Source organism: Epargyreus clarus, unplaced genomic scaffold (assembly GCF_041222505.1).
Source record: "Epargyreus clarus isolate Ecla_fem2 unplaced genomic scaffold, WU_Ecla_fem_2.2 ptg000017l, whole genome shotgun sequence".
NCBI lineage: Eukaryota > Metazoa > Arthropoda > Insecta > Lepidoptera > Hesperiidae > Epargyreus > Epargyreus clarus.
Window position 1 is genome coordinate 5,551,886 of NW_027332225.1, and position 24,568 is coordinate 5,576,453.

Sequence of the window (24,568 nt, forward strand, 5' to 3'; positions counted from 1 at the left end):
TTGAAAATATTTACCAATTGATAGAGATTTTCCCAGTAGTCTTGTGTCATCAGTCTAAAAGCGGATAGAAATGCCCAGCCAAATGTATCGAAACTTGTGTAGCCGTAGTTAGGGTTTGGACCATAGCCTTGCAAACATATGTATCCCGGTTCACACGTTCTGCAAAAATATACATCATGTAGATACATCTTAAGTAATGAAATATTGAATACTTTTGTTAAAGACATTTACCCTGCTCCAGATGAATTCCCACACAACGGATAATCTCCATTTTCTTCGTACCAGTTGGCTGAAAGAATAATGTCACAAAATGATTACAATTAATACATTTACATAGCAAAACAATTTTTGGGCAATGTTGCAATCGAATCTTACTTTCGTTTTGACAGAATCGTTCCCAGTTTTCGTCTGTAAGGTTGCCCCAACTGCCATCCTCCGGAAAGACTTTTATACACTTTTGCGTCAACACTCCCATGTAGATTTGAAGACCCATCAGCGCGAACACAGATAGCGAAAACATTGTCAATATTATCACATCTCGGAGATTTTTCACAGATTCTATCACGGCTCCCACGATAGTCTTCAAGCCTGAGAAATGCATTCGAATACTGTTATTATACAATTCACCACTTTCATTTCCTATGAAATAGTGTTGCTCAAAAACTCTTCAATTATCACACTCTTGCCAACGCCAAAGGTGACGCTAAAGTATTATAACTCTATATACTTACACGAATGACTTGGGTTTTAAAAATCTTATGTTTATTTACTAGATAACAGTCCTATAGTCCTATGGCGCAAAACTCCATTCCATTTACATCTACGTTACGTCTATACAACATTCTAATACCATCTAAGATGATAAGTCCACACGCTCAGTTTACGCTAAGTAAATATTACAAATAAATTTACCCGGTACGATGGCCACAGTTTTCAGCGCTCGCAAAACTCTGAAGGTTCTGAGCGCGGCCAAGTTGCCGAGATCTATGCCCATCGTCACATAACTGCAAAAATACGCACAACCACAACGTCTAGATTAATATCACTACTTAACTAAACTAAATTAATACTAATTTATTTATATTTAACGCGACAAAATCGTTTTCGCGATCATTTGAAATAAGCTTTCGACGAGTCCTCCAATGAATTATTTTTAGTTCTTCAATTTTTTTATTCTTCATATATTTATACGATTGTAAATTGACAACATTTCGAGCACAATATAAATGTCTAAAATTGTTATCTCTAGATATAACTATAGTTAACGAGACACTTAAAATAGGCAACGACAAAAATCTACAATTTAACGGTTTAAACATATTTCTACGTATTTTAATAAAAAATTGTCTACTACTCACGCTAAAGCTATAACTACGAAGTCAAGCCAATTCCATGCATCTCTAAGGTATGTGAATGGCTGTAGTATGAAACCCCTGGCCATTACTTTCACCGCTGATTCAAACGTGTAGATCCCGGTAAAGATAACTCTGCAAAAATTCACCTCCATTGTGGAACGCCGCTCGACAAAATAGACAAATTCGTCATAGTATAATCAACTAGAATTTGAATTAATAAAATTTCTAACTGGAATTTATAGAGGATAAACAAGTTGCAATATCACAAGACAACTTACTAATTAGATAGGTACACCTAAACTAATGAAGTTGAAGTATAGTACCTAAGTATTTACAATTATGAACATATGTGTACTTATATAATGATCGATATCAATAAAATGAATTCTAAATTGTATAGAACACTGTGTATTGTATTGGAGGAGAATGAAGTGTGTCGTATGCGTTAAGTAATAATGGATTATTGTTTATTTTTAAAACACTCGTAATATAAACTATTTTAAAGAATAAAATAACATTATAGCAGGCCGCCCATATTATCCTATATCGATTTCGTCTTATACAACGCAGTTTCCGCTGGGAAATCTAATCGAGTTCTAAGCTAGACATGATACGTTACATAGTTAGAAGCTAGCCGAATAACAGCCAACTATACAACGTAGTATTCGACATTTAAGTACTTAGATAAGTATAGTTTTTAAAGGGTGATATGGTTGCTATAACAATAGTTTACATTTGGACACTTGCCAATAGAATACTAGAATTTCTAATAAAAATATAATTCCGATCGTCTAAATCGCCGGTATTTAGATAGTTCGAAAACTAATTGAACACTAACAAATTTCGAAACTAGCGTGCATTCTACAAATGACGAGATGATGTAAAATTTATAATTTCAAATTTGAAATCCATCGAGAGAAATAATTTGTTTATTTAAATTGATAACAAAAATATACTCACTCAGTACTTTCGACGGTGGGTGTTGTAGGCATTATCATAAGAATACAGTTGACAAGGATAGTGGTAATAATAAACAGGGAGAACAGAGGGTGCACCAGTATGTATATCGCCACTCTTCTTATCGGATTGAACGGGTCTAATATCCAAAGAGCGTTTGATGCCGAAAACCTGAAGATATCTTTACCCTTGCTTATAACTACGAAAGTCTGTAACAAAGAGATAAAAAAACGTCTATAATTTGATGCCTTGAATCTTAGCTTGTAGGGTGGACATTAAACGGTGAAGTTGAATTTATAATCGTTTATAAGTAAATAATTGGATGACATGAAGATGGAGAATGTTGAACATGGCCTAAGGGAGGTTGGTATTTACATGGTTCCCTAACTTTCTATCCTTAAAACAAATTGAAAGATACGTCATACGAAAACTTGCTACCTTAAAGTGTAATAACTAATAAGTCAATCATTCTTGAATCATCAAATGAACAAGTTAAGATAAATAAAAATACACTTAACCTCTCAAAGGTTTTTTTTTTTTATTTTAAGAGGGTAGGTACATGAAATAATATTGTCTAACAAACATGAAACATGAAATAATATTGTCATACAAAAATCAAATAACTATCGACGACCATTCTTAAATTACACTATAGTATTTTGTTATCATAGGCCTTCCTACACAATATTCCTTAATTTACATGAATATTTGTATTTGTTCGTAATTACTTAGGGCTCCATACAAAAATAAACTTACGCCGTCTGTCCATCCATTTCCCTAAGTACGTATATTTTTTCTACCTTTAGGTAATGATGATCTAAGAACAGTTTTTGAATCGTATCTGAACCGGATTTGAATCTTTTGAAAACATTTATTGCAAAATTTTGTTTATTACAACCGCAATATAAGTTAAGACCATGTCGGTATATCAATTTAGTTGGAAATGAAATAAAAAACACCAAAAGAAACTTATTAAACAACTTTAAGTACTTAGTAATTTTGAATTTTACAATACTACATCCTGTGCACAGTTCTTAGGTACGTTTTTTCTGTTTTTTTGGTGCTTATTCAAAACATTGATTCACTCTGTAAAAACGTTTGCTCATTCTAATTTTAAATGATGTTCTCTCTATGTGTAACCTTTACTTTTAAGGTTACATTACACATTACACTTATTATGCTACTAATAAAATATTACTAATAAAATACTAATTTTAATAGTTATCGAATGGGTGTTTTTATAGGTCATACGTAGGTATTCAGTTGACCGGGAAGCAAAATGTTTAACAACAATACGTAGTTTGTTTTCTTATCCAAATAATTAATACTTATGTAGGTAAGATTTTCATAAAATGTTACTAGGGCGGATATCGCAATATGTAATGAAAGCAAAAAGCAACATGTCGACGAGGTTCTCCATACGAGATACGTGCTCTTTCTTCGATTTTTGTTTTTGCTCTGTTGTAAAAGTGGTAAAATACCTACATAAGATAGAAAAAATTATGTGACCATCATACAAATTTCTTCACAGTGTTTTTTTATTTTCATCCAAATGAATTGATTTTGTAAACCGAAATGAGTTTTTAATAAAAGTGGAACACTCATTTTATTCAAAACACATATTGTTTACATTAATTAAATACTGTCCGTTCCCTATTACGGCTTGAGCGAGAGTTGCTAAAGACACTATTATGTTGCTTGTAGTTGCTTAGACTGAATAGTTTCCTTAGCCGCTGCCAATTTTTTGCTTGAGCTACCAATTAAGAACTACACACAAAAGTCAAGTTTAAGATAAAACGACAAATAATAGTGTGTGTATTAAATTCAGTTTCTTGGATTTTTTTACAGACATAGCGCATGTTAAAAAAACACAGGCAAAAAATGAACAATAAGGGTTCATTACAGACAAATACAAACATTAAACATTTTTGCTTCAAGTATATGATGATTGATGATATTTACTTATTTATTTACTTTTTAAGTTGTAGGCAATACATATACCTATGATAGAATAAGTAATTGGTCTTAACTGGTAACTGAATTCTTATTAATATTGAATTAATACTCGATAACAAGAAAATATCGTATAGATGCCTGAAAATTCCGAAAATAAAAGTGCGTGAGGTATACCAATACGCACCTGTCCAGTTTTCTAACACATTTATTCACCTGCCTTCTAACTCTGAGGGAAGACAAGTGCCAAGAAGTATATATAAGTTTGGTTTTTGACTACAAGCAGTATTATTTAGTTACTTACTCTTTGATTGTGATAGAAAGGATCGATGTCCTCGAGGGGGGTGGAGGCGAGTTCGATCGGAAAGGAGCCCTGCATGCGCACCGGGAGCGGCAGGCCCTGCTCCAGGGTCGCGTCCGGCTGCGGGCCCTCGTCTTCGTCCTCGTCATCGTAACGTACCTATATCAAATCTTAATGTAAGGACTACGTTAAGACAACACACTAGCGATTTGGCGATTTCTAATGAGTCGACGCGTTGTTGACATTATCTAGAATCAGCTATATCCCGTCAGTCTTCCCGAGAATGATCTTCGAACAAAAAGTGAGCCCGTCCACGGTTTACGTCCTCGAACGACGTACGTTTTATGTTACGAACCTCGCTAAAGTTCCAATCGCAAATCGCTAGCGTGAATATATCCTAAAATATTAAAATGTTACAACAGATGCGTTTTTTCACGTATGATAATCCCTATTACAATTAAAATAATACCAAGTTGGCTTATCCCGAAAAAGGTAGTGTAACATCAGGAATTATCATCAGTGAGTTAAATATTCTTGTTTTGAGTGGCTGATTATTTTGTTTTGAAGTCGTAAAAGTTCTGTAAACTTGCCATATTCTGATTCTACTGGAGTTCAGCCTTTTATGAGGCAGTGTAATAATACTGGTGGATCCTAGATCACATGTCAGTATTGTTACAGTTTGACAGTATAGTGTCAGCATGTCTGGTGAGCGCGTCCGAAGCTGTCATTGCTCATTGGGTGCTGCTGTCCGTGTACTTATGATGCATATTTGCCAAAACTAGAAGCGTTATGTTTGCTCACTACTGTGTTACCATTTCGAATATTAACTTTACTGTTTATTTATGAAGCTGGCCTGGTAGGCTCGTCTCAAATTCGGCATTTACTTTCTTTATATTTTAATGCGTTATATTAGTCCTTACAAACATGCAATTGGGCATAATTTAATAATACGTTGACAGTTAGTGTGTGTAAGGAAATGCCAAATTGATATTTAGTCGTAAGTTTATTTTGTCAGTAAAATTAATAAAACGATCATTTAGACATAAAATTACGTTTGTTTTCCTTTTAATTCTATCACATCGAGAGTAATTCGAAATGGGATTGCGTAAAAGAGAGCCGTTTCTATTTCAAATGCACTAAACTAGCTAGGTGGTGTCACCATGCTAGACCTAAATGACAGCAGCCGATGATAAGTGGCAAACATGAGCCAATCGTGTGCAATGCATGATAATGGTGAATGTCATGTGCTAGTGTCTCAATATTTAGTCTTCATTGTAGTTTTAACATCGTCATTTTACAACATGAAATCTAAACAGGAACAATATCTATTTTTTTTTGTGACATAAACTCCTAAATAGACAAACCAGGCTCTTTTTAGACAAAGGTTCACTGCAGGGTACATAGATAGACACGGGGAGTTTTAACACAGGAAATATTAGTACATGATAGGGTTACTTCTGCACCTACAGATACACAGATACTATCATCTTCTAATTTCTGTGAAGACATCAATTACATTCATATCTTTGAAACGCAAAAAAATGTGATAAGCCGTCGTTCATAAACTACTATAAGATTAGCTGTTACAATGATTAGACAATTCGTTGAGTAACAGCTAAACTTGAAGATACACCGTAGACTTGGCGGACAAAGCGATGTGTTAGAAACAATGCTTTAAATGCGATCAATGCATAAGTCAGATGCAATGCAAGTTATCGCACTGTGTAATGTGTAATATACGCCAATTCATGTCATGAGAGCTGCGACTTGGGCTCGAAAATAATTTTGATACTAGCGATAACTTGCTGAAAAATATTCTTCTAAAAAAACGAGCCGTAAAAAGGTAAAAGGGGCAAGCAAGCAATCTTACTTCTTTTTTCTTTTTCGTCCGCCCCAAATCGTTCTGGAATGGTTTAAAAATAATCCATCAGACCCATAGATTCATACTTTGAGTGCTCATTCTGTAAGTCGTCACATAAGTTGAGTGAGTGTGCTTTGTATTTTGGTATTCAATTTAAAGTGCGTTGTATTTTTTACATCAAACAGTTACACAAAAACACAGATGCCTATGTTAGATTTGTACCGCCGATTGTTAGGTGGTTTTGAATGATTAGCACTAAAACTCATGTGAGCTTCAAACACACATCCAAACTGTGGGAGTTGTGTGGTTATGTGTGGATTTACCTCGCCTTCCGCTCGTTTTTTCTCGAGTTCCTTTTGCTTGGCATTCTCCTCATCAATGCGGGCTTCGATAGAGGCCAATGACTCTCGTGTGAAGGGTCGGAACAAACTTCGTTCTTCCTCGCTGATCGAGTCCAAGTCCTCGGACATTGTCTATCGAACTCCCCCCGAGTAAACTGCCTACTGTGAATATTGAAAAATATAGGCATGTTACGTAAGGTAGAAAAGTGCTCAGTCGTATACCTACCTATCATAGGAATAATTAGTTATTTCTTATCTCATTTTGTTGCTAGTTTTTTGCAAGTTATCATCCTTTCCAAAGTAGCGCGGTGGATTGACGTCAGTCTTTGTTCAGCGTGTAAGCTGATGTATTCTGATAAAAATAAACGTTTCAATTTAGTTTTAGCAACACATTTGTAACCATGTTGTATAATATTCTGTCCCTGTAGTTCCGGGACAGGATTGGGCTATGGTATCCCCTGCCTGTCGTAAGAGGCGACTAAAAGGGGGCTTCCGGGATTGCGGGCGGCAAGACGGGAAGTTCGAACCGTCCAGAGACACCGGGAAGGACGTCAGTATGTGTAGCACTGCTGTCGTACATGCCGGTGTTGTGGCGAGCTAATGCTTATCTGGGCGGAGCCCTCCGGCAACTCCGGTTGCGTTCCTTTGGAGATCCGGAGTGCTCAACGCAGCGCCGAGGACGGCCTGGGTTTTAGTGCGGTAAGAATCTCACATAACCCCGTCTCGGTCCTACGGCAACGGGGTACCTTTTCAAAGTTCCACCTCGTAAAAAATATAAAAAAGGCTATGTATAATGTTTACCTGCTAACAGTGAATGGGCGGGTGTGTGTGGTGGGGGAAGCGCGCGCGACACGCTCTGCGCCGGCGATCTCCCGCCGACCACCTACGGGCCGAACGCCCTTCTGCTAACAAGTTAATGCAACTTCAAGACCCACTTCTATAAGCTCTAACTACATATTGTGGTATAAAATCAGTAGCCAGGCGGTTAGAAACTTGGCTTCACTTTCGAGGGTCCAAGGTTCAGATCCCAGACACACACCTCTGATTTTACAAATGATGTGCGTAGTAGAAATAAATTGTCATTTGCTTAAACGGCGAAGGAAAACATCGTAAAATACTTATACGCCTATGCCAGTGCGGTGGACTCTGGTCTAAAACCCTATTAGACTAAGAGGAGACCCGTTCCCAGCAGAGGGATAGTAATGGGTTGGCGATGTATGGTAGAGATATATGCGGAATGTCAACACAATCCTCAGGAGTAGCAACTCGATCGACTTCGAATAGGACTGGCAATGTCGCTTGAGTCATCAGAAACAATTTAACATACATAACATTGGGAAGGTGGTAGAACCCTTTGTGGTTCGACTCCGGCGGCACCATCGCCACACCTATTTCTACCTAGTAATAGCGTTCCAGCTTAGTCCTCAGAGGTAGCGGCGCATCTGTGGCCGACATTAGGTGAGAATATCTAATCCTATCTGGGGTTGATTACAGATGTCCATGGGCGGCAGTAGCCACTTACCATCAGGTGGACTGCATGCTCGTCTGCTACTCCTATATTATAAAAAAAACACACACACACACACCCGTCTGGGTGGCATACTCATTTTATCGTTTCCATAAAATAAAAACTTTATGTGTTGAAAAACTTAAAAATGCTTAGTAGGTGAGTTGAGGCATTGTCCCTGTAGTACCGGGACCAGAATAGGGCTACGGTAAAAAAAATAAATAAAAATAAAAATAAATAAAAATAGTTTATTGCTTTCAAATGGTGTCTACAAAACAAGTGGCAAGGGCCCCTGTACTGGGTTGAAAAACCTGTGTTACTGGGTACCCCGCTCTTCCAAACAAGGCGATATAAACAATTTGAAATTTAATCTTAGTCGACAAAAAATGAAAGGTTACAATGGAGTTAAGGTATATTATAAAAGCGTGTGAGAGGGTATGTGTACGTGTAGGTGTGCGTGTGTGTGTGTGTGTTGTGGGTGCGTGTGTGTGGGTGCGTGTGTGTGTGTGTGCGTGTATGTGTGTGCGTGTGTGTGTGTGTGTGTGTGTGTGTGTGTGTGTGTGTGTAGGGGTGTGTGTGTGTGTGTATGTGTGAGAGTGTGCGAACGTGTGAGTGTGTGTGTGTACGTGTACGTGCATGCGCGAGAGTAAGTAACTAAGAGATAAGAATTTCTGTTTCCTCATAATTAAGGGATAGAAGAGTTTTTGTTAGAGTATTTTTAAGTTCGACACAAGTAAGGGGATAAATATTTAGTCTGCGATTTAGTTTATTATATATGCGCCGCGATTTACTTGCAAATTGATTATTTTTAAATTTAGTTTTATTGTGTATAATGTTAAGGCCAGGTGGATTTCTGCGTCTTAGTGTCGGAGGAGCAGTATACGGTAAGGTTTTGTGGATTTTGATAATGCTTTTTAAAATATAAAGTTGGCGAGTTGTTAAAATTTTGTAAAATGTGTGTAGTTCATGCGTTGAAAATCTAATAGGTTTAAAGAACATTACCTTCAGTAGCGCTCTCTGAGCCCTTTCGAGGGTTATTAAATGAGATTTGGCCGCGCCACCCCACACAGTAATACAGTAACTTAGCACGGATTGGGCAAGCGCTTTGTACGTGGAAATAAGGATGTTGTTATCAGCGACGCATCTAAGTCTTCTAAAAATCCATATGACTTTTCTAATCTTGTCAACAGTGTACTCAATTTGTTTGTTCCAAGTGAGGTGGGGGTCAATAGTAACACCTAGATATTTAATGTCGGTCGCCCTAGTAATATCGTTACATTGACAGTTGTTCGTCTGGGGTTGGTAGCAACAGTGAATTTTTAAAGCAAATGAAGGGTCTGGCAAAGTAGATTTTCGTATCGTAAAGGGTACATATTTAGTTTTGGATACATTAAGGGTTAGTAAATTCGATCTTAGCCAATGACATATGTGTTGTAGTCCGAGTTCAGCGGTATTTTTAAGGGTTTCCCAGGTGCTTGCATTGAAAATTAGAGCAGTGTCGTCCGCGTAGGTAAATATGTCACAGTTTGGTAGTTGGAGGTTGCAGAGGTCGTTGATATATATTAAAAACAAGGTAGGTCCAAGCACGCTACCTTGTGGAACGCCGTAAGTAATGGATGACGACTGGCTAATTACCTCACCAAGTTTTACTTGTTGTTGCCGATTAGTTAGGTAGTCGGTAAGTAATTTATGGGGAATTCCTCTTATACCTGTATTATATAGTTTGTTTATTAAGATTGGAATTGAAACAGAATCGAAGGCCTTAGCCAGATCCAAAAATATTCCAACACATTTATTGCCGCCATCTAAATGCTTACAGATAGTGTCAGAAAGTGCCAGGACTGCGTCTTCGGTGGAGACGCCATTACGAAAGCCGAATTGATTCTTTGATAGCAGGTTGTTTTTGGAAAGGAATATTTTTAAGCGGGTATTAATAAGTTTTTCTAAAATTTTTGCTAGAACTGGTAGAACAGAGATGGGTCTATAATTTTCGATTTCTGATTTGCTTCCACTTTTATAAATAGGAGTAACAATAGCTTTTTTGAAAACCGAGGGAAAACAGCCTTTTTCGAAGCAGAGATTGTAGATATGACAAAGGACTGGGGTAAGATATGTTTTGGCCATTTTAATAAAAGCAGTAGGAATGTTATCCCATCCTGGGGCGGAAGCGTTAGACAGGTTAGCAATAACAGTATTTATTTCGGCCGGATCTGTTTCTAAAAGAACGAACGAATTAGGTAGGGAATAATTGTTATTATTATCAATAACTGTACTACTGTAAGCTATGGTGGATTTTGACAAGTTCTCAACCAGTCGTTGACCTAATTTTGAAAAGTAATTATTAGCACAATTTGCTGATTCAATGCTAGTATGTTTAAGTGACACTAAATTATGAGCGTGATCATTATTATTGTTATTTAAGTTACAAATAGATTTTATTGTTTTCCATAATAATTTAGGATTTTTGTTGGCACTGTCTGTTAAGTTATTTCTGTCATAGGTTAATTTAAGTTTCCGAACAAGTTTACTACAAAAATTTCTATAACGCGTATAGGTTACTTTTAAAATTTCGTTGAAAGGATTCTTTTTAAATTTCAAGTGAAGCTTATCGCGATTGCGAAGACAACGTAGAACTCCTGGTGTTATCCAGGGTTTGACATGTCGTTTTCTGGATGGGATAATTTTAATGATTTGATTTTTACTCATTGCTGTGGAGATCTTATCGACCAGCACCTTAGCAGCGTCACTAGGGTCGGTTAAACTTAGGATATCGGTTAGGTCAGTCTGAATTTCGTTTAAAGTAGCGTCAAAATTAACTGTTATTTTAGTTTTTAAGATGTTGCGTCTCTCAGGTTCAAATAACAAGTTAAGAATAACGGTATTGTGGTCAGTCAGTGTATTAGTAAGGACTAGTGACTTTGCTGAATGAGTAGATTTTATCATCATGTGATCATAGCACATCTTATCACGAGTTGGGAGCCTGAAACCCTTGCCTGTCGTAAGAGGCGACTAAAAGGGGCTTCCGGGGTTGCGGGCGGCAAGAGTGGGAGCTCAAACCGTCCAGCAAGCGACCCCGGGAAGGACAGCGGTTTGTGTGGTCGCATATCGCTGTAATCACCAGGGGATGTGAGAGGAGCGTAAATTGCTCCCCCCAGGGCAGCGCCCGATAAAAGGGCATCGCGTTAGGAGGACTCCGGTTGTGTTCCGTTGGAGATCCCGGAGTTCTCCACCAAACGCTGAGGACGGCCACCGGGGGGGTTTTAGTGTGGTAAAAATCCCACATAACCCGGCGTCACTCCATGGCGTCGGGTACCTTTTGAAGGTTTCCCCCTCGTTAACAAAAAAAAAAAAAGGTGAGTTGAGGCATGTAAGTCGAGAAAAGTTAAATTTTCGTGTACCTAAGTGTAAAATAAAAGTTTCCGGTGTGAATGTGAAAGTAAATTGACGCACTAAAACAAGAAAATGACATTATGTTTTCATAAATACATAATAATATTTTTTTGTTTACTTAAAATGTTCCTACTCCGTGGTAGTAACATTAGAGCTAAATACATCCTATTTAGTGTAATTAGGTACATACTTAGTGTACGTTAAGGATTAAAGTGACCTAATTGAATAATTTGCATGACGAGCGCTATCCTTAAACCGTCTCGAATAAACATGACTGTTTTTATAACCATAGATAACAACTTTATTTTATATTTTGTGTTTACTCCAAAAGCATTATTGTAATAGTAAAATAGATATTCAAATTAAATTCGAATAAATATTTTTTTTTGCATATTAAAATAGAGATCCTAAGATAATTTTTGAAGATTATTTGCAATACAGGAATAGCAGACGAGCATGCAATCCACCTAATGGTAAGTAGCTAATGTCGCCGAAGTCGACCACAGAGGGCTCTACCACCTTCAGAATCTTCTGTTGTGGTTCGATTCCCGAGGGACGACCGCCAAATCTATTTCTGCCTAATGACAGCATTAAGCGCTGCTGTGATCTGGTTAGAAGGATGTGGTAAGGGAGACTTATCCGGGGCGTTTTAAGTTAGTCTCCCAGGAATAGCAACACATTTATGGTCTATCTCAGGTAGGACTTTTGTCGTATCTGAGGTTGCTTACAGATGTCTAAAAGCGACCGTAGCCATTTACTAGCAGGTGGATTGCATGCACAATATTTCTCGAATCGTAATTATTGTATTAAGTTTTAAATAACATATATTATGTTAAGTAATAAGTTTTAAATAACATATATTATGTTAAGTAGTAAGTCTAATCTGTCTTGTAAGGGTGACTGGTAGGTTGATAAATAAAATGGTTTAAAAACAAAGTCATCTTACATAATGAATTGAAAACTAAGCATGACATTCTGTTTGTCGATTGTGACGCAATAGAGTCTTCGGAATATTCCACTCAACGCAGCATTATTTGCTAAAAACAATCTAGATATCTTAATAGGATACGGATAGAATTCTGAAAAGTAGGATTGGAGAGAAAAAAAGTAGAGCACGGACCACCGGGAAAGTACTACCACAGTCATCTTTAACGTGAAGCAGTTCTGCATAACAGCGGATGTAAGGAAGAAAGAAACTATTTATGTTCTGGTAAAGGAATGAGGAAGGAAACTATTTTAGATCTGAGATATCAGGTTTAACTTCAGATAGAACTTGTGCTACAAAAAGTTGATTAGAGCTGTCCATCGGTGGTAGTGATAACTTACTATCAGGTGCAGTCAAGTTCATATGCTAATCTAATCTTATAAAAAAAGATATGTACGTCGAATGAAAAGAACAAATACGATCCTATCAATATTTTTATTTAATGACTATTCAAAATTGTTTACGACGAGCGTCTTGCATGTCACAATGTTAGTTACCGTACTCCTCCTTAACAGCTTTACCGATTTTCACCTAATTTTATATCTTTATTCAGTAGGTAGTGCATTCTTACATCTTACTACATGTGGAATCCTATATCTTTATTGTGATTTGCGAAACTTTGAAAAAATAAGCCCGCACAGATAGACATGTAGGCAAAAAACCATCGTTTCAATTCTTTGGTATCCTGCACATATCTATTACCTTAAGTAATAAATGGGTCTATTTACGCTATTAACGGCCGACACTAATGTATTTATGTAAAATATTTACTATAATCTATGTATATTAATAAAAATGAATGTTAGTCTGTATGTCCTTTTAGAATCGTAAACCATGCATTTGATCATGTTGATGATCTTTAGGATATTTCTTGTGCATCAGCCCACGAAGGCTTCTCAGTTGGAACGACCAATTTTCGAATGAAAGTACAAATTTTCAGATATATGTCATGATATTTTTTTAAAACGCGGAAGAACCCGCAGGCACTACTAGTATATTATAAATATAAAGTTACCTGTCGTCCACGAGTGCAGTGTGGCCGCTGATACTGAAGAGATGAAATTTACCACGTCTTCGCTGATAGGGACAGCCAGCAAATAGGCAAGATTTTTCATGTCCGACCTGAAACAATTCGGGATCATGAGCATAATGATGATTAATGACGCCCCGTTATCCTGCTCTGAAAATAGGTTTATACGTATTTTAGCGGATTATTAATACGCTGTCATCATCTTACTTATTATTATTACACTTATAAGTATTTTCAGTGTACACATAATTTTGTAGTAAAAGAAATGTGAAAGTTTCGCAGTTCGAATGCGACTCTACCGGCGCTACATTTTATTCGCCACGTGACGATGTAGTGTTACTACGTTATGGTTTTAAGAGTGTGGCATACCAAATAGATATTTTCCTAGAGGATGCGTTCTAGCTCAAGGCCACTCATTATTCCGGGGTACCAACGAGTCTCTCATCACCTTCAAGTAGATTACCTTTTACCTTTATTGACAGGTGCCTATTGCATACTGGGGCCACTATATATTAGACGGACCGCATTCCCACGCTATTACCTTCACACAAAAAATAATTGATAGTAGTCAATAAATTTAGTCATAAATATCCAACATTCCGACTTAGCAGCAACGCGTCAGTAAATTTGGATAAAACTTGAATACTTTAATTGAAGTATATTTGTTTAATGATTTGTGGAATAAATTTAACATCAGGTGACTGCATACTCATTTACAACTTTGAATTACGACAAAAAAGAAAACAAGCCAAAACGCTTATAACTCTGTGGCAATAACGCTGAACAATTGGCGATGTAATGGGTAAACACTAGTCATTGTAGGATGTGGAGTCGGTAGCGTAGCTATAGGATGGTACGTGGCAAAATGCCAGGGCCCGTCTCTACGGTCCCAATATGACCTGAGCCGCGCTAGAATTATTAACCACTGAGTTTTTCAATCGGAATTGCAATTTTTACTTTAATAAATTAGAGTGCGCATACGACTGTTTCATTACTATTATACGTGTACGTATGTACTTAAAATATTCGTTATTTTATTTTGGTAAATATTATATATGTGCGAGTGAATAATAATATGCTCATTTTATCAAGCTTTTTATATTAGTTTCACTTCTATGCATGGTAGAGTCAGTAAACAACCAGCCTCAGTTTAGTACATATATCACATCCTTGTAATCCTTAAAGTTTGTTAGGGGCAAATTATGAATATGACACAGCTGGGTTCCGTAAACTCAGGGATAGTTTTGCCGCCGTTATATAGTACCGACAGTTTAGTTAATTGTACTTTATATGTTAAAAAAAGGACTATATGAAGGAACAATAATATACCTACGCGAAATAATATCCAAAATTAATATTAGCCAATGATGTCTAGACTTTAGATGACCGTCCTCCACGAAATAGCTTCACGCGCAGTGAAGTAGTATGGATTAATGTTGTTTATTATTATCTATATGAATAGGTCAATGAGAAAACCAGATATGAGTGGTTCGATAGTCGATTAAAAAACGGCGTCAGAAAGATTAATTATGTATCTTAATGGACGAAAATGAAGAAGTAATAAATAAGAAATATATGACAATATATGTATACCTATTATTTTTTGCCGGATCCTCCAAAGGTCTGTATGTTTTTTCAATATTTGGAAAAAAAATCAAATTTATATTTCTTAAAAAAGGATGGCGACGTCTTTAGGTACAGTAAGGTTGTCAACTGTACGAGATTTATCATAAAAATGCGAAAGGAGATGTTTCAAAATGTATGGGCCCCCGGCCACCTTTTGTACACTATAGTAAGAACTAAGAAAACATGCAAAGAACAATTCGTAGGCGTTCATTTTCTTCAAATCATGTTCATTTTATTGTTTAAAAACAATAATTTACACTTAAACTTGCAACACAATAGTGGAAAAACATCATGGCGATAGTGATAACCGTAATAATGTCATCTGTCATTTTATTTTAACTTACTATATACATTATATACTTTTTAATATATTTTTACGCGAATGGGCGTAGATATATAAAATTATATTGTATGTATTGAGAAACAATACCTATATTTGATAAACATTAATTATATTTACTTTCATAAATCTGGACTTAAAACAAACATACCAAAATATGTACTTCAATACCAATTTATTTTAGTTAAAACATTTAAGTGTGTAAATAAAACGACTTTAGTACACATCTAGATAATATTTTATTTATTTTTCGCTTAGATACCTACGTTATTTATTCATTTTCAATATCTTCCCTTATGAATATTTTCATCCAATCATGTAGCAGGTTCTGTAATATCCTGTGACGAGCTCAGCCCAAACATCAAACAATGGTCATAATGTGAGCGCAGCTACCTACGAGTACGGTTCGTTGCCCAGCGATGCAGTTGCAATAATAACTGATTATTTTGTCATCCCAAGAATGAAGTCTTGCTATTGTAATTATCTAAATAAAGAGAAATATAAAAAGATTAGCTTCTCTAGTTTAAAATATGAACGCTTATTTCACGATTAATACAACTAACTGATATATATTTTACCTGATGATATTGAATCCTTGTCAACACAATCCACAGCGATCGCACGAAAATCACAAGAGTCCATAAAACATAAGCTGGGTAAACAAGTAAGGTGGAATCAGTCCAAAATCGTAAGCAGCACAGAGCAGAAACATATTCAGGATTGAAATGTAATCTTCTCATCAGTACATATTTATTCAACGTTTACATTGGATTCCACTATTATTATTTAATATGTATATATCCACTTTTACACATATCAAATTGACAACTTCTTATTTTTTAATTTGACATGTCACTTACATCTATATAAACGATACTATTTAAAAGGAGGTTTTGTTATAATTATTATTATTAAATAATTAAATTCAGAAATAATGACGGGATACGCAAAACAAAAGCCAGGTTGTAAAGTATTAAGGTAATAATAACTTTACGACAAAAACAGCGAAATACAGAATTACCGACATCCAAAGAGTATGGTAACCTACGTGTGGGGTACACATAGGTTCCCTGACCGACATCGACAGTTTTGAAAACTTGACATTGACAGTATTCCGCCATATTAATAATTCAATGAGGAATGCTTATTTTAATTATTTTTAAACAGGAATACTTTACGTTATCAAAATATATGTTTATTTTTCTTCAATTATACAAATTGTACGTGTTTTTTAGATATAGTGTACATGAGATGGCCGAAAATGAAACATCTCCTTTGTGGTGTTTCGTATGAGCTACGAGGGCACTAACAGTCTCCTATAAATATGTATGCAATATTGACATAAATTAATATGGAATTTGAAAAGGAATTAGCGGATATTACCACAATGGCCATTTATACATACCCGAGGCGGAAAATCAAATGTGGCGCTTGTCAGTTATATTGAAGACTAGCTGACCCGGCAAACTTTGTACTGCCTCAAAATCTATTTATCAAATATATTTCATATAAAATATAGCCTATGTTACTCGTGGATAATGTAGCTTTCGAATGGTGATAGAATTTTTAAAACCGGTCCAGTAGTTTTTGAGCCTATTCATTACAATCAAACAAACAAACAAAGTTTTCCTCTTTATAATATTAGTATAGACAAATGTGTATTTCAGTGATTGTTTGGCTCTGGCGACCTTTTTTATCATTGACATACCAATACACAGTTTATTTTTCGTTGACGTATAGGTACACATTTCACAGACAGTTTGATCCTGATGACCTTCTTTTAGGTGATAAATACCCATTTCCAAGATTTATTCGCCTATATATCATCTATCATTGTGTGTCCTAGTTTTAAAAGGCAAAATGCGATATTTTTTTGTTTATGTACGAGAAAAAACCATCAGTTGGCAACCCTGAGGTACAAAGACAATGGCATGCGTGCTCAGTCTGTAGTGGGCGTTAATGGTTCCAGTCGATCTTAATAAATTAAGCATCTGTAATATTGACAAGCTAAAGTACTTATAATATTTTAGCGAAATCCCTGTTTTTGCATACTATTTATACCAAATGTGCATTTGCAAAAACGTTAATCGTTAAAAGTAACTTTAGGTATCAAATTTATTTTTGTAAAGTCATGTTTGTGTTACGCATTAAAATGATTACTGACCATTAAATGCGATGAGATTGTGATTCCAGATAAAATATTGTATTATAAAATACACATAATGTAAATAAAAATACATAATAATATTTAATTCGAAGGTAAAATGGTTATGGATCGATTCCGGTTATACAATCGCCAAACGTATTTATGCCTATAATAACAACTGTGTTAAACGCTACTATGTTCTTGTTTAAAGGGTGCAGTAAAGCAGACGTACTTTTCCTTAACATCCCAGCTTAATCCTCAGGGATTGCGTTATTATCGCAATCTATCGATAATTTTATCTGGGGTTGATTACAGGTGTTCATGAGCGGCACTAGCTTCTCATCATCAGGTCTGCTACATATTTATTATAAAAATATATATTTACATATAAGTTTAAAAGTAGTGTTACCGTATAATAATACAGTGCGTAGGTGTGTTTAGAGGGCGCGCCGGGTGGGGGCCGCGTCACCTGCTGGCCGCGCGCGCTCCTCTGTCCAGTGCCGGCGCGCGCGCAACATCTGCGTATGCACTTCAGATGCGCCTACAAACAACAATAACACATATGTATACAAAGAAAGAAACAAAGAAATAACTTTTTTACGTACTACGATATACATAAACAAGGACAAATTAATTAATTAATAAAATAGTGGGATATAGGTACATAAAAACGTAAAACATAGGTACATATAGGTACTCTTTTAGGATTATAGTTTACGATGATGACGTTTTTATCAATATTTATCTTAAATAGAGTGCGACGTTTGTAACAAATGACGTAAAAACTAGTAGTGCAAGTTTAGTTCTTAATGTAAAGATCGTGTTAATAATAGAGATGTTTATCTATCTTTTGGGTAAATGAAGACGAGGAAAATAGGAATACTAATGGGTACTTAGTGTAATTTTAGCGTTAAATATAAAACCTATTCATATACAAATTACTTACGAATAACCTTTAGTCCACATGTCAGTGGAGACAGCAGTTAGTCGAGACATACCAATTTCTAATTAAAAATTCAAGATTTTGTGAACTTCAACTTCGAAAACAGTCGGAATACTCTACGATATAGGTAAATGTTCGCTATATCTAAGAATCTTTTATGCTGTCTGGTGCGGTATTATCTAGCTTTACACCCGTTATAAAAAAAGCTTTTATTTATTTTATTTATATCCATAGGTGGCAGTTGATAGTTATCATCTCGTGAAATCTTTCCATCGTGCGTCCTCGTTTGCTATTATTTTTGCTCATAGAAATTGACAAATTTGGTAGACAAACCGTCGAATGGATTAATTAATGATAATAATTATAAATAATAATTACTGATAGTTCTAATTCATTAGATTGACGCTCGACGCTGTAAACTACATGTCTATCGACTTTATGTATAGAAACATAGTCTATATACTACTTCTTAGACGTATTTACTTTCTACTATTTATATGACCTTTATGATAAATTATAAACTTGTTATCTTTTTAATTACTTAACATAAAATATTATTACTTTAAACTAATAATATAATATCAAAGTATAACTCGAAATTTCTACTTTTGATAAGTATCTATATCTTTAGTAGGTACCTACAATATATTACAATATTATATAAGTCAGTTCTCCTATTAGGTATTCTTAGGACAAACAATCATTGTATTATGCATTTTACAGTCGGTTATAAATATCAACAGTACGCAATATTTAACATATAATTTGAAACTCAATTTACAACATCGCATTTGTCAATGCCCATGGTTCAAGTCTGAAAGCCCGCAACACCTATTTCTGCTTTAACAGCAGTATCAAGCACTGCCGTGTACTGGTTTGACGAGTGTGGTAAGATGAAGACAGTTATACGAAACGTTGCGACTAAGTCCCTCGGGAAACTAACGCGTACCAGGATAGTGCTACAGTATCCCCTGCCTGTTGTAAGAGGCGACTAAAAGGAGCTTCCGGGGTTGAAGGTGACAAGAGTGGGAACTCGAAACACCCGGACAGCGACCCCGGGAATGACGGCGGTATGTGTGATCGCATACCGTCGTGCACACCATACGGTGTGGCGAGCGTCGAGCTCATCTGGGCGGCGCCCGACGGGTCAACGCGCTGAGAGGACTCCAGTTGCGTTCCTCTGGAGATCCCGGAGTCCTCTACGCAGCGCCGAGGAAAGCCACCGGAGGGGTTTTAGTGCGGTAAGAATCCCACATAACCTCGATCCGCTCCCACGGCCTAGGGTACCTTTCCCCCTCGTACACAAAAAAAGGGAAACTAACGCGTGTGACCGACCGCATAATCCTAATCCTCTTAGGGGTGTAATACAGATGTCCATGGGCGGCAGTTGCCATTCACCATTATGTGGACTGCATGCTCGTTGACTATTTTTTTAAATTTAGGAACACATTATAGTGAAAAAAACAACAAAAACTTTTCGAGATAAAATTGTCTACTCAATTACATTAATTTCTATAACAACATTTAATAATTACTCGTCAGTACAGCAAGTTGATTAGTAAATGGGTACCTTTTTTTTATAATACAAGAGTAGCAGACGAGCATGCAGTCCACCTGATGGTAAGTGGCTACTGCCGCCCATGGACATCTGTAATCAACCCCAGATAGGATTAGATATTCCTACCTGAGGTCGGCCACAGATGCGCCGCTACCCCTGAGGACTAAGCTGGAACGCCTCGGAAAAGTATGTCTCCCTTACCACACCCTTCAAACCGGAACACAGCAGCGCTTAACACTGCTGTTATTAGAAACTATAGTACCTAATAAAGTATCTATTCATTTTTGAAGTAGTTATTCAAAATAGCGATTTAAAGAGTAGGTACTTATATATTTATTAAATACGATAGTATTTTCTAAGTATAACTTTGAAGCTACAAACTTTAGAACTAATTAAGAGTATTAAGTACGTAAGAAATATGTAAGTACTGAGTAAGTAACACTTTGTACCTAAGTATAGTAAGATAACAGGGATGATAACTCTGTTCTTCTGAACACAGGTCATTAACCTACAGTAAATAATTAAATGTAAAATGGTAGATTTAATGTAGATCTTATGTTTCAAGATAAATTTTAAACTTAGATGACATGTTTCTTAATAGACCTTCCAAAAGAAAGAGGCTACCTATTCGTCTGTTTATTACAAATTACAGGTTCATATTTAAATATTAATGCTTGCTATGAATAACAAAATTAGTGAAAATATTGTTCCTGTAACATTTCAACTACAGTCATAATGATATGTTATCATATTGTTGCACTCACGGATTGAGAAATGATTTATTTAAAATGCAGGACTCATGAAAAGTTTACTGCGGACGAGTGCTATTAGCGTACCCGTGGTCCCGACAAAGGGCGTTCAGAGGAACACCGTGGGGTTTTGGCCGGTAAGAGTCCGGCATATTCTCTCCACTGCCCCCGCAGCTGAGAGGAACCCATGTCAAAATCAAAATCAAATCAAAATGTTTTATTCAAAATAGGTTCTTTACAGAGCACTTTTTGAATGTCAGTAGAACTACTCGTACCACCACTTCACAAGGTGTTTTGTTATGGAAAAGACGCGGCGAAAGAAACTCCATAACACACATCTTTTAAAAAAAAATATTTTACAATGGTAAACTTAACCTAATGGTACATGTGGAGCTGGAACTACTTCAGATCACACCGTTATGTCAGTCAAATAATCACTTAGTCTTAGGCGCTTTTCGAACCTGATAAATGGAGCACCCCACACTTTTTCCACAATTATACTATTTACTGTTCCTTAATTGATTCCTAGATTGAAGATTATTTTTTGCTTTTTAGTTGATTTTAACATAAAAGCGTGTTTTTTAGTTTTTTAAACTATATTTATTTCTGTGAGATTCAAAATGTGGTCGGGTATTTTATTGTAGTAGCGAATACAGTTACGCATGAAAGATCTAGCCACCTTACATAATCTATGTTTAGGAATTGCTAATTTATTTCTATTTCTAGTATTAAAGTTATGGTGGTTACTATTTTTTTCAAACATATCAGTGTGTTTTCATGACGGGTTTCCCCACGCAAAAAAAAAGGACTCATGAAAAGTTTAATGGCATTCTAAGTCAATTCCCATACATAGCTAGTCATTTACAGTCTAAAGCTTTTTAAATAAACAATGGTTAATAGGTCTGTTTGTCTAGATTATTTTTACGGTTACACTGGCGAGACAATTTAGACTTTAGCGAAAAAGGGAATGACAACTAACCCTTACTAACCCTTACTTACTAGTAAATTGATAAACATATTTATATTTACAATAAATGATATGACTAGGAGATCGATGACCTTAATATTGACCTTCTTATCACTGAGTAAATGTATTGTTCAAATGCGATTTATGGTTATAATGGGATATACATAATAAAATGCCATAAAGATTATCAGCAATGAAATTATATAAATGTCAGATTTTTTGCTCTATCGATATATTAACTCACCCTGTAAGCGCCTTATTTTTGTGCAAAAGCGGTTCTGAGTTTACACAATAAATACCATATTTAAAAAAAACAAAAACTAGAAAATATAAAAAATAAGAATAGAGTAAAAAAAAGAAAGGAATCCCGATCGAAGTTACAGTTTTAAAACAATAGCGGAGTGCGTCGGTATACACTCGTTCGGTTACTGCATTAGCAGATTGTGAGTACGTCGCAATTCTCGCCACAAATGGCGTCCTTAGTTGGAGCGGGAGTTGACCGGGAACTAAATTAAACTTTAACTTTTTGAATTTAGAAGGATTTGGAAGAATACGAGAATATAAGATTCAAAGCGAAAACTATATTATTACATAGCATACATTGTTATGTAATTTGTTTTTTGCAGCTGCAGAGCTATTTACATGATTTTTACTTATTTCTGATAATCACCGTGTTTCTTGGAATTCTTAAAAAAGCGTTTGTAATCGTGACAATACATAAGTTATTTTGGCTGCATACTTTTATCACAGGACCAGGCGTTATCTTGCCATAATAATATAGTATTTAGTATATCAGTGTAAACATGCGAGTTGTGATGACACAACACATTTTATCAATAACAACGGAAAAAATCTGACTACATATTTACATTACGTTATTTTACAAGACATTGTTGTTAAATAGTTAAATAAATAGGTAAAATTGAATTAAATACTTAATGTATTAAAATATGAAAAATGGTTGCGTAGATGCTGCCATAGGTGGGTACTAAACAAATTAACTGACTTTGTTGTACATTACAATTTTTGTACAAAGTTTTTATGTTTTTGATGGGATCTCATTTCATTTAGATGGTAATTTTTATTTATTAATTATTTATTAAGTATAGATAGTGGGTATATATGGCAATTTATCGAAAACATTTTTGTAAATTGTACAATCCGCATAAGTAATTTTGTAATCGCATATCTATTTGTAGAATTACAAAGTTATTTTATGTAGTTCATAGATATATTTAGACAACAGAACTAATATTATGGTATTTTAGTTTTGTTAAAAATTTGAGATTATGTGCCTTCTAGAACTATTTTGATGATGGGTTTATGTCAGAGTAAAAGTCAAAATTTTCTATTTGTAATAGTTCGCAAACTACAAATTCGAATTGAATTTAATTTAGAGATTTTTCTCGTTATGTTATTCCCTTTAGTTCATTAGGCTAAAGCAAAACTTTATGCAAAACGAAGTTAGAGGGGGACAAAATGCCCCTAATGGTTTCGAGAAAAGGTAGTAATGCCATGCCCTTTTTAAACGACTACCAAAAGGAGGAGGGTCTATGTTCTGATGTATGTATTTTTTTGCTTTTACTCAAATTGGCAAGTTGCTTCACCCCCACATTTATTTAAACAACTCCTGAACTAATTCGATAACTAACTACTGTAAAGGCAACGATTATTATTAAGTCAGAACATACTGCGTTTCAAAATGATAACATCGAGTAGATCAAGCTTGCAAAATCACTCACTCCTCCATTTCCTATTTTTCCTCCTCCTTCTTTTCTATTTCTTATTATTCCTTGGATATCATATTTTAAAGATTATTAAATTATACTATTTGAAAACATTACTTCAAGTTTCTCACCAACGGACCGTTTATATATATATATATATATATATGTATATCTTCAATAGCAATGATTAGTGCAGGTTTACCTATTTACTCTTCGATAAATATTAACTTTCGGCAATAATCATAATTTATTTATTATACTTAAAGCCGTCAAAAACATCACATTAGGGCTAGAATCTCGTTACAGATATTTACATCAATACTTTATAACAGTATAATTGCATTCGCGCGTCTGATGTTATCTTAACAACCTTAATTGTGTAGATTATAAAAACAATGTGTATTAACATTAACATAGAAGAACTATAATGGAATAATTAATACAAATGAACTGAAATATGTTTAACTGTTAGTGATACGAGTGTGATACTCGGAGTGACCAGTACCCTTACCATGAGTTTTTACGTTTTGACAAATATGACTGTCTTGGTATTTGTTTGTTATGATAATTACCTATCTTACTCGTTTAATATAATGTTGATTTTATTTATCGTTTCATAGTTGAAAATACCTAGGTGTGATACGACTTATATTAAGTGATTTCATATTCCGATTTTTAGCGACAGTCAGTATACATTTTGTATCTCATAGAGAATCTTTCAAGTACCATGAAAAACGGAGTTATTTTCTGTCAGTTATAAATTCGTAATGCCTAAAAATAAATAATCATAATATCAGATTCCCGACATCACTTTTGTGGCCTAAAACGTTGT

The 24,568-nt window shown here is 35.3% G+C and overlaps 1 protein-coding gene across 1 annotated transcript in view; it reads right to left on the reverse strand.

The window, feature by feature from the left end:
• The window catches only part of para (sodium voltage-gated channel paralytic), a 42,102-nt gene extending 23,219 nt beyond the window's left edge, over nt 1-18,883 (reverse strand). The window contains 13 exon segments of the mRNA XM_073082110.1: nt 15-159; nt 232-289; nt 376-588; nt 913-1,004; nt 1,359-1,487; nt 2,316-2,521; nt 4,570-4,725; nt 6,437-6,469; nt 6,751-6,930; nt 7,570-7,673; nt 13,666-13,772; nt 18,202-18,333; nt 18,739-18,883. Coding sequence (XP_072938211.1) covers nt 15-159; nt 232-289; nt 376-588; nt 913-1,004; nt 1,359-1,487; nt 2,316-2,521; nt 4,570-4,725; nt 6,437-6,469; nt 6,751-6,897 — 1,179 coding nt within the window. The 5' untranslated portion in view covers nt 6,898-6,930; nt 7,570-7,673; nt 13,666-13,772; nt 18,202-18,333; nt 18,739-18,883.
• Between the last annotated feature and the right edge of the window lie 5,685 nt (nt 18,884-24,568).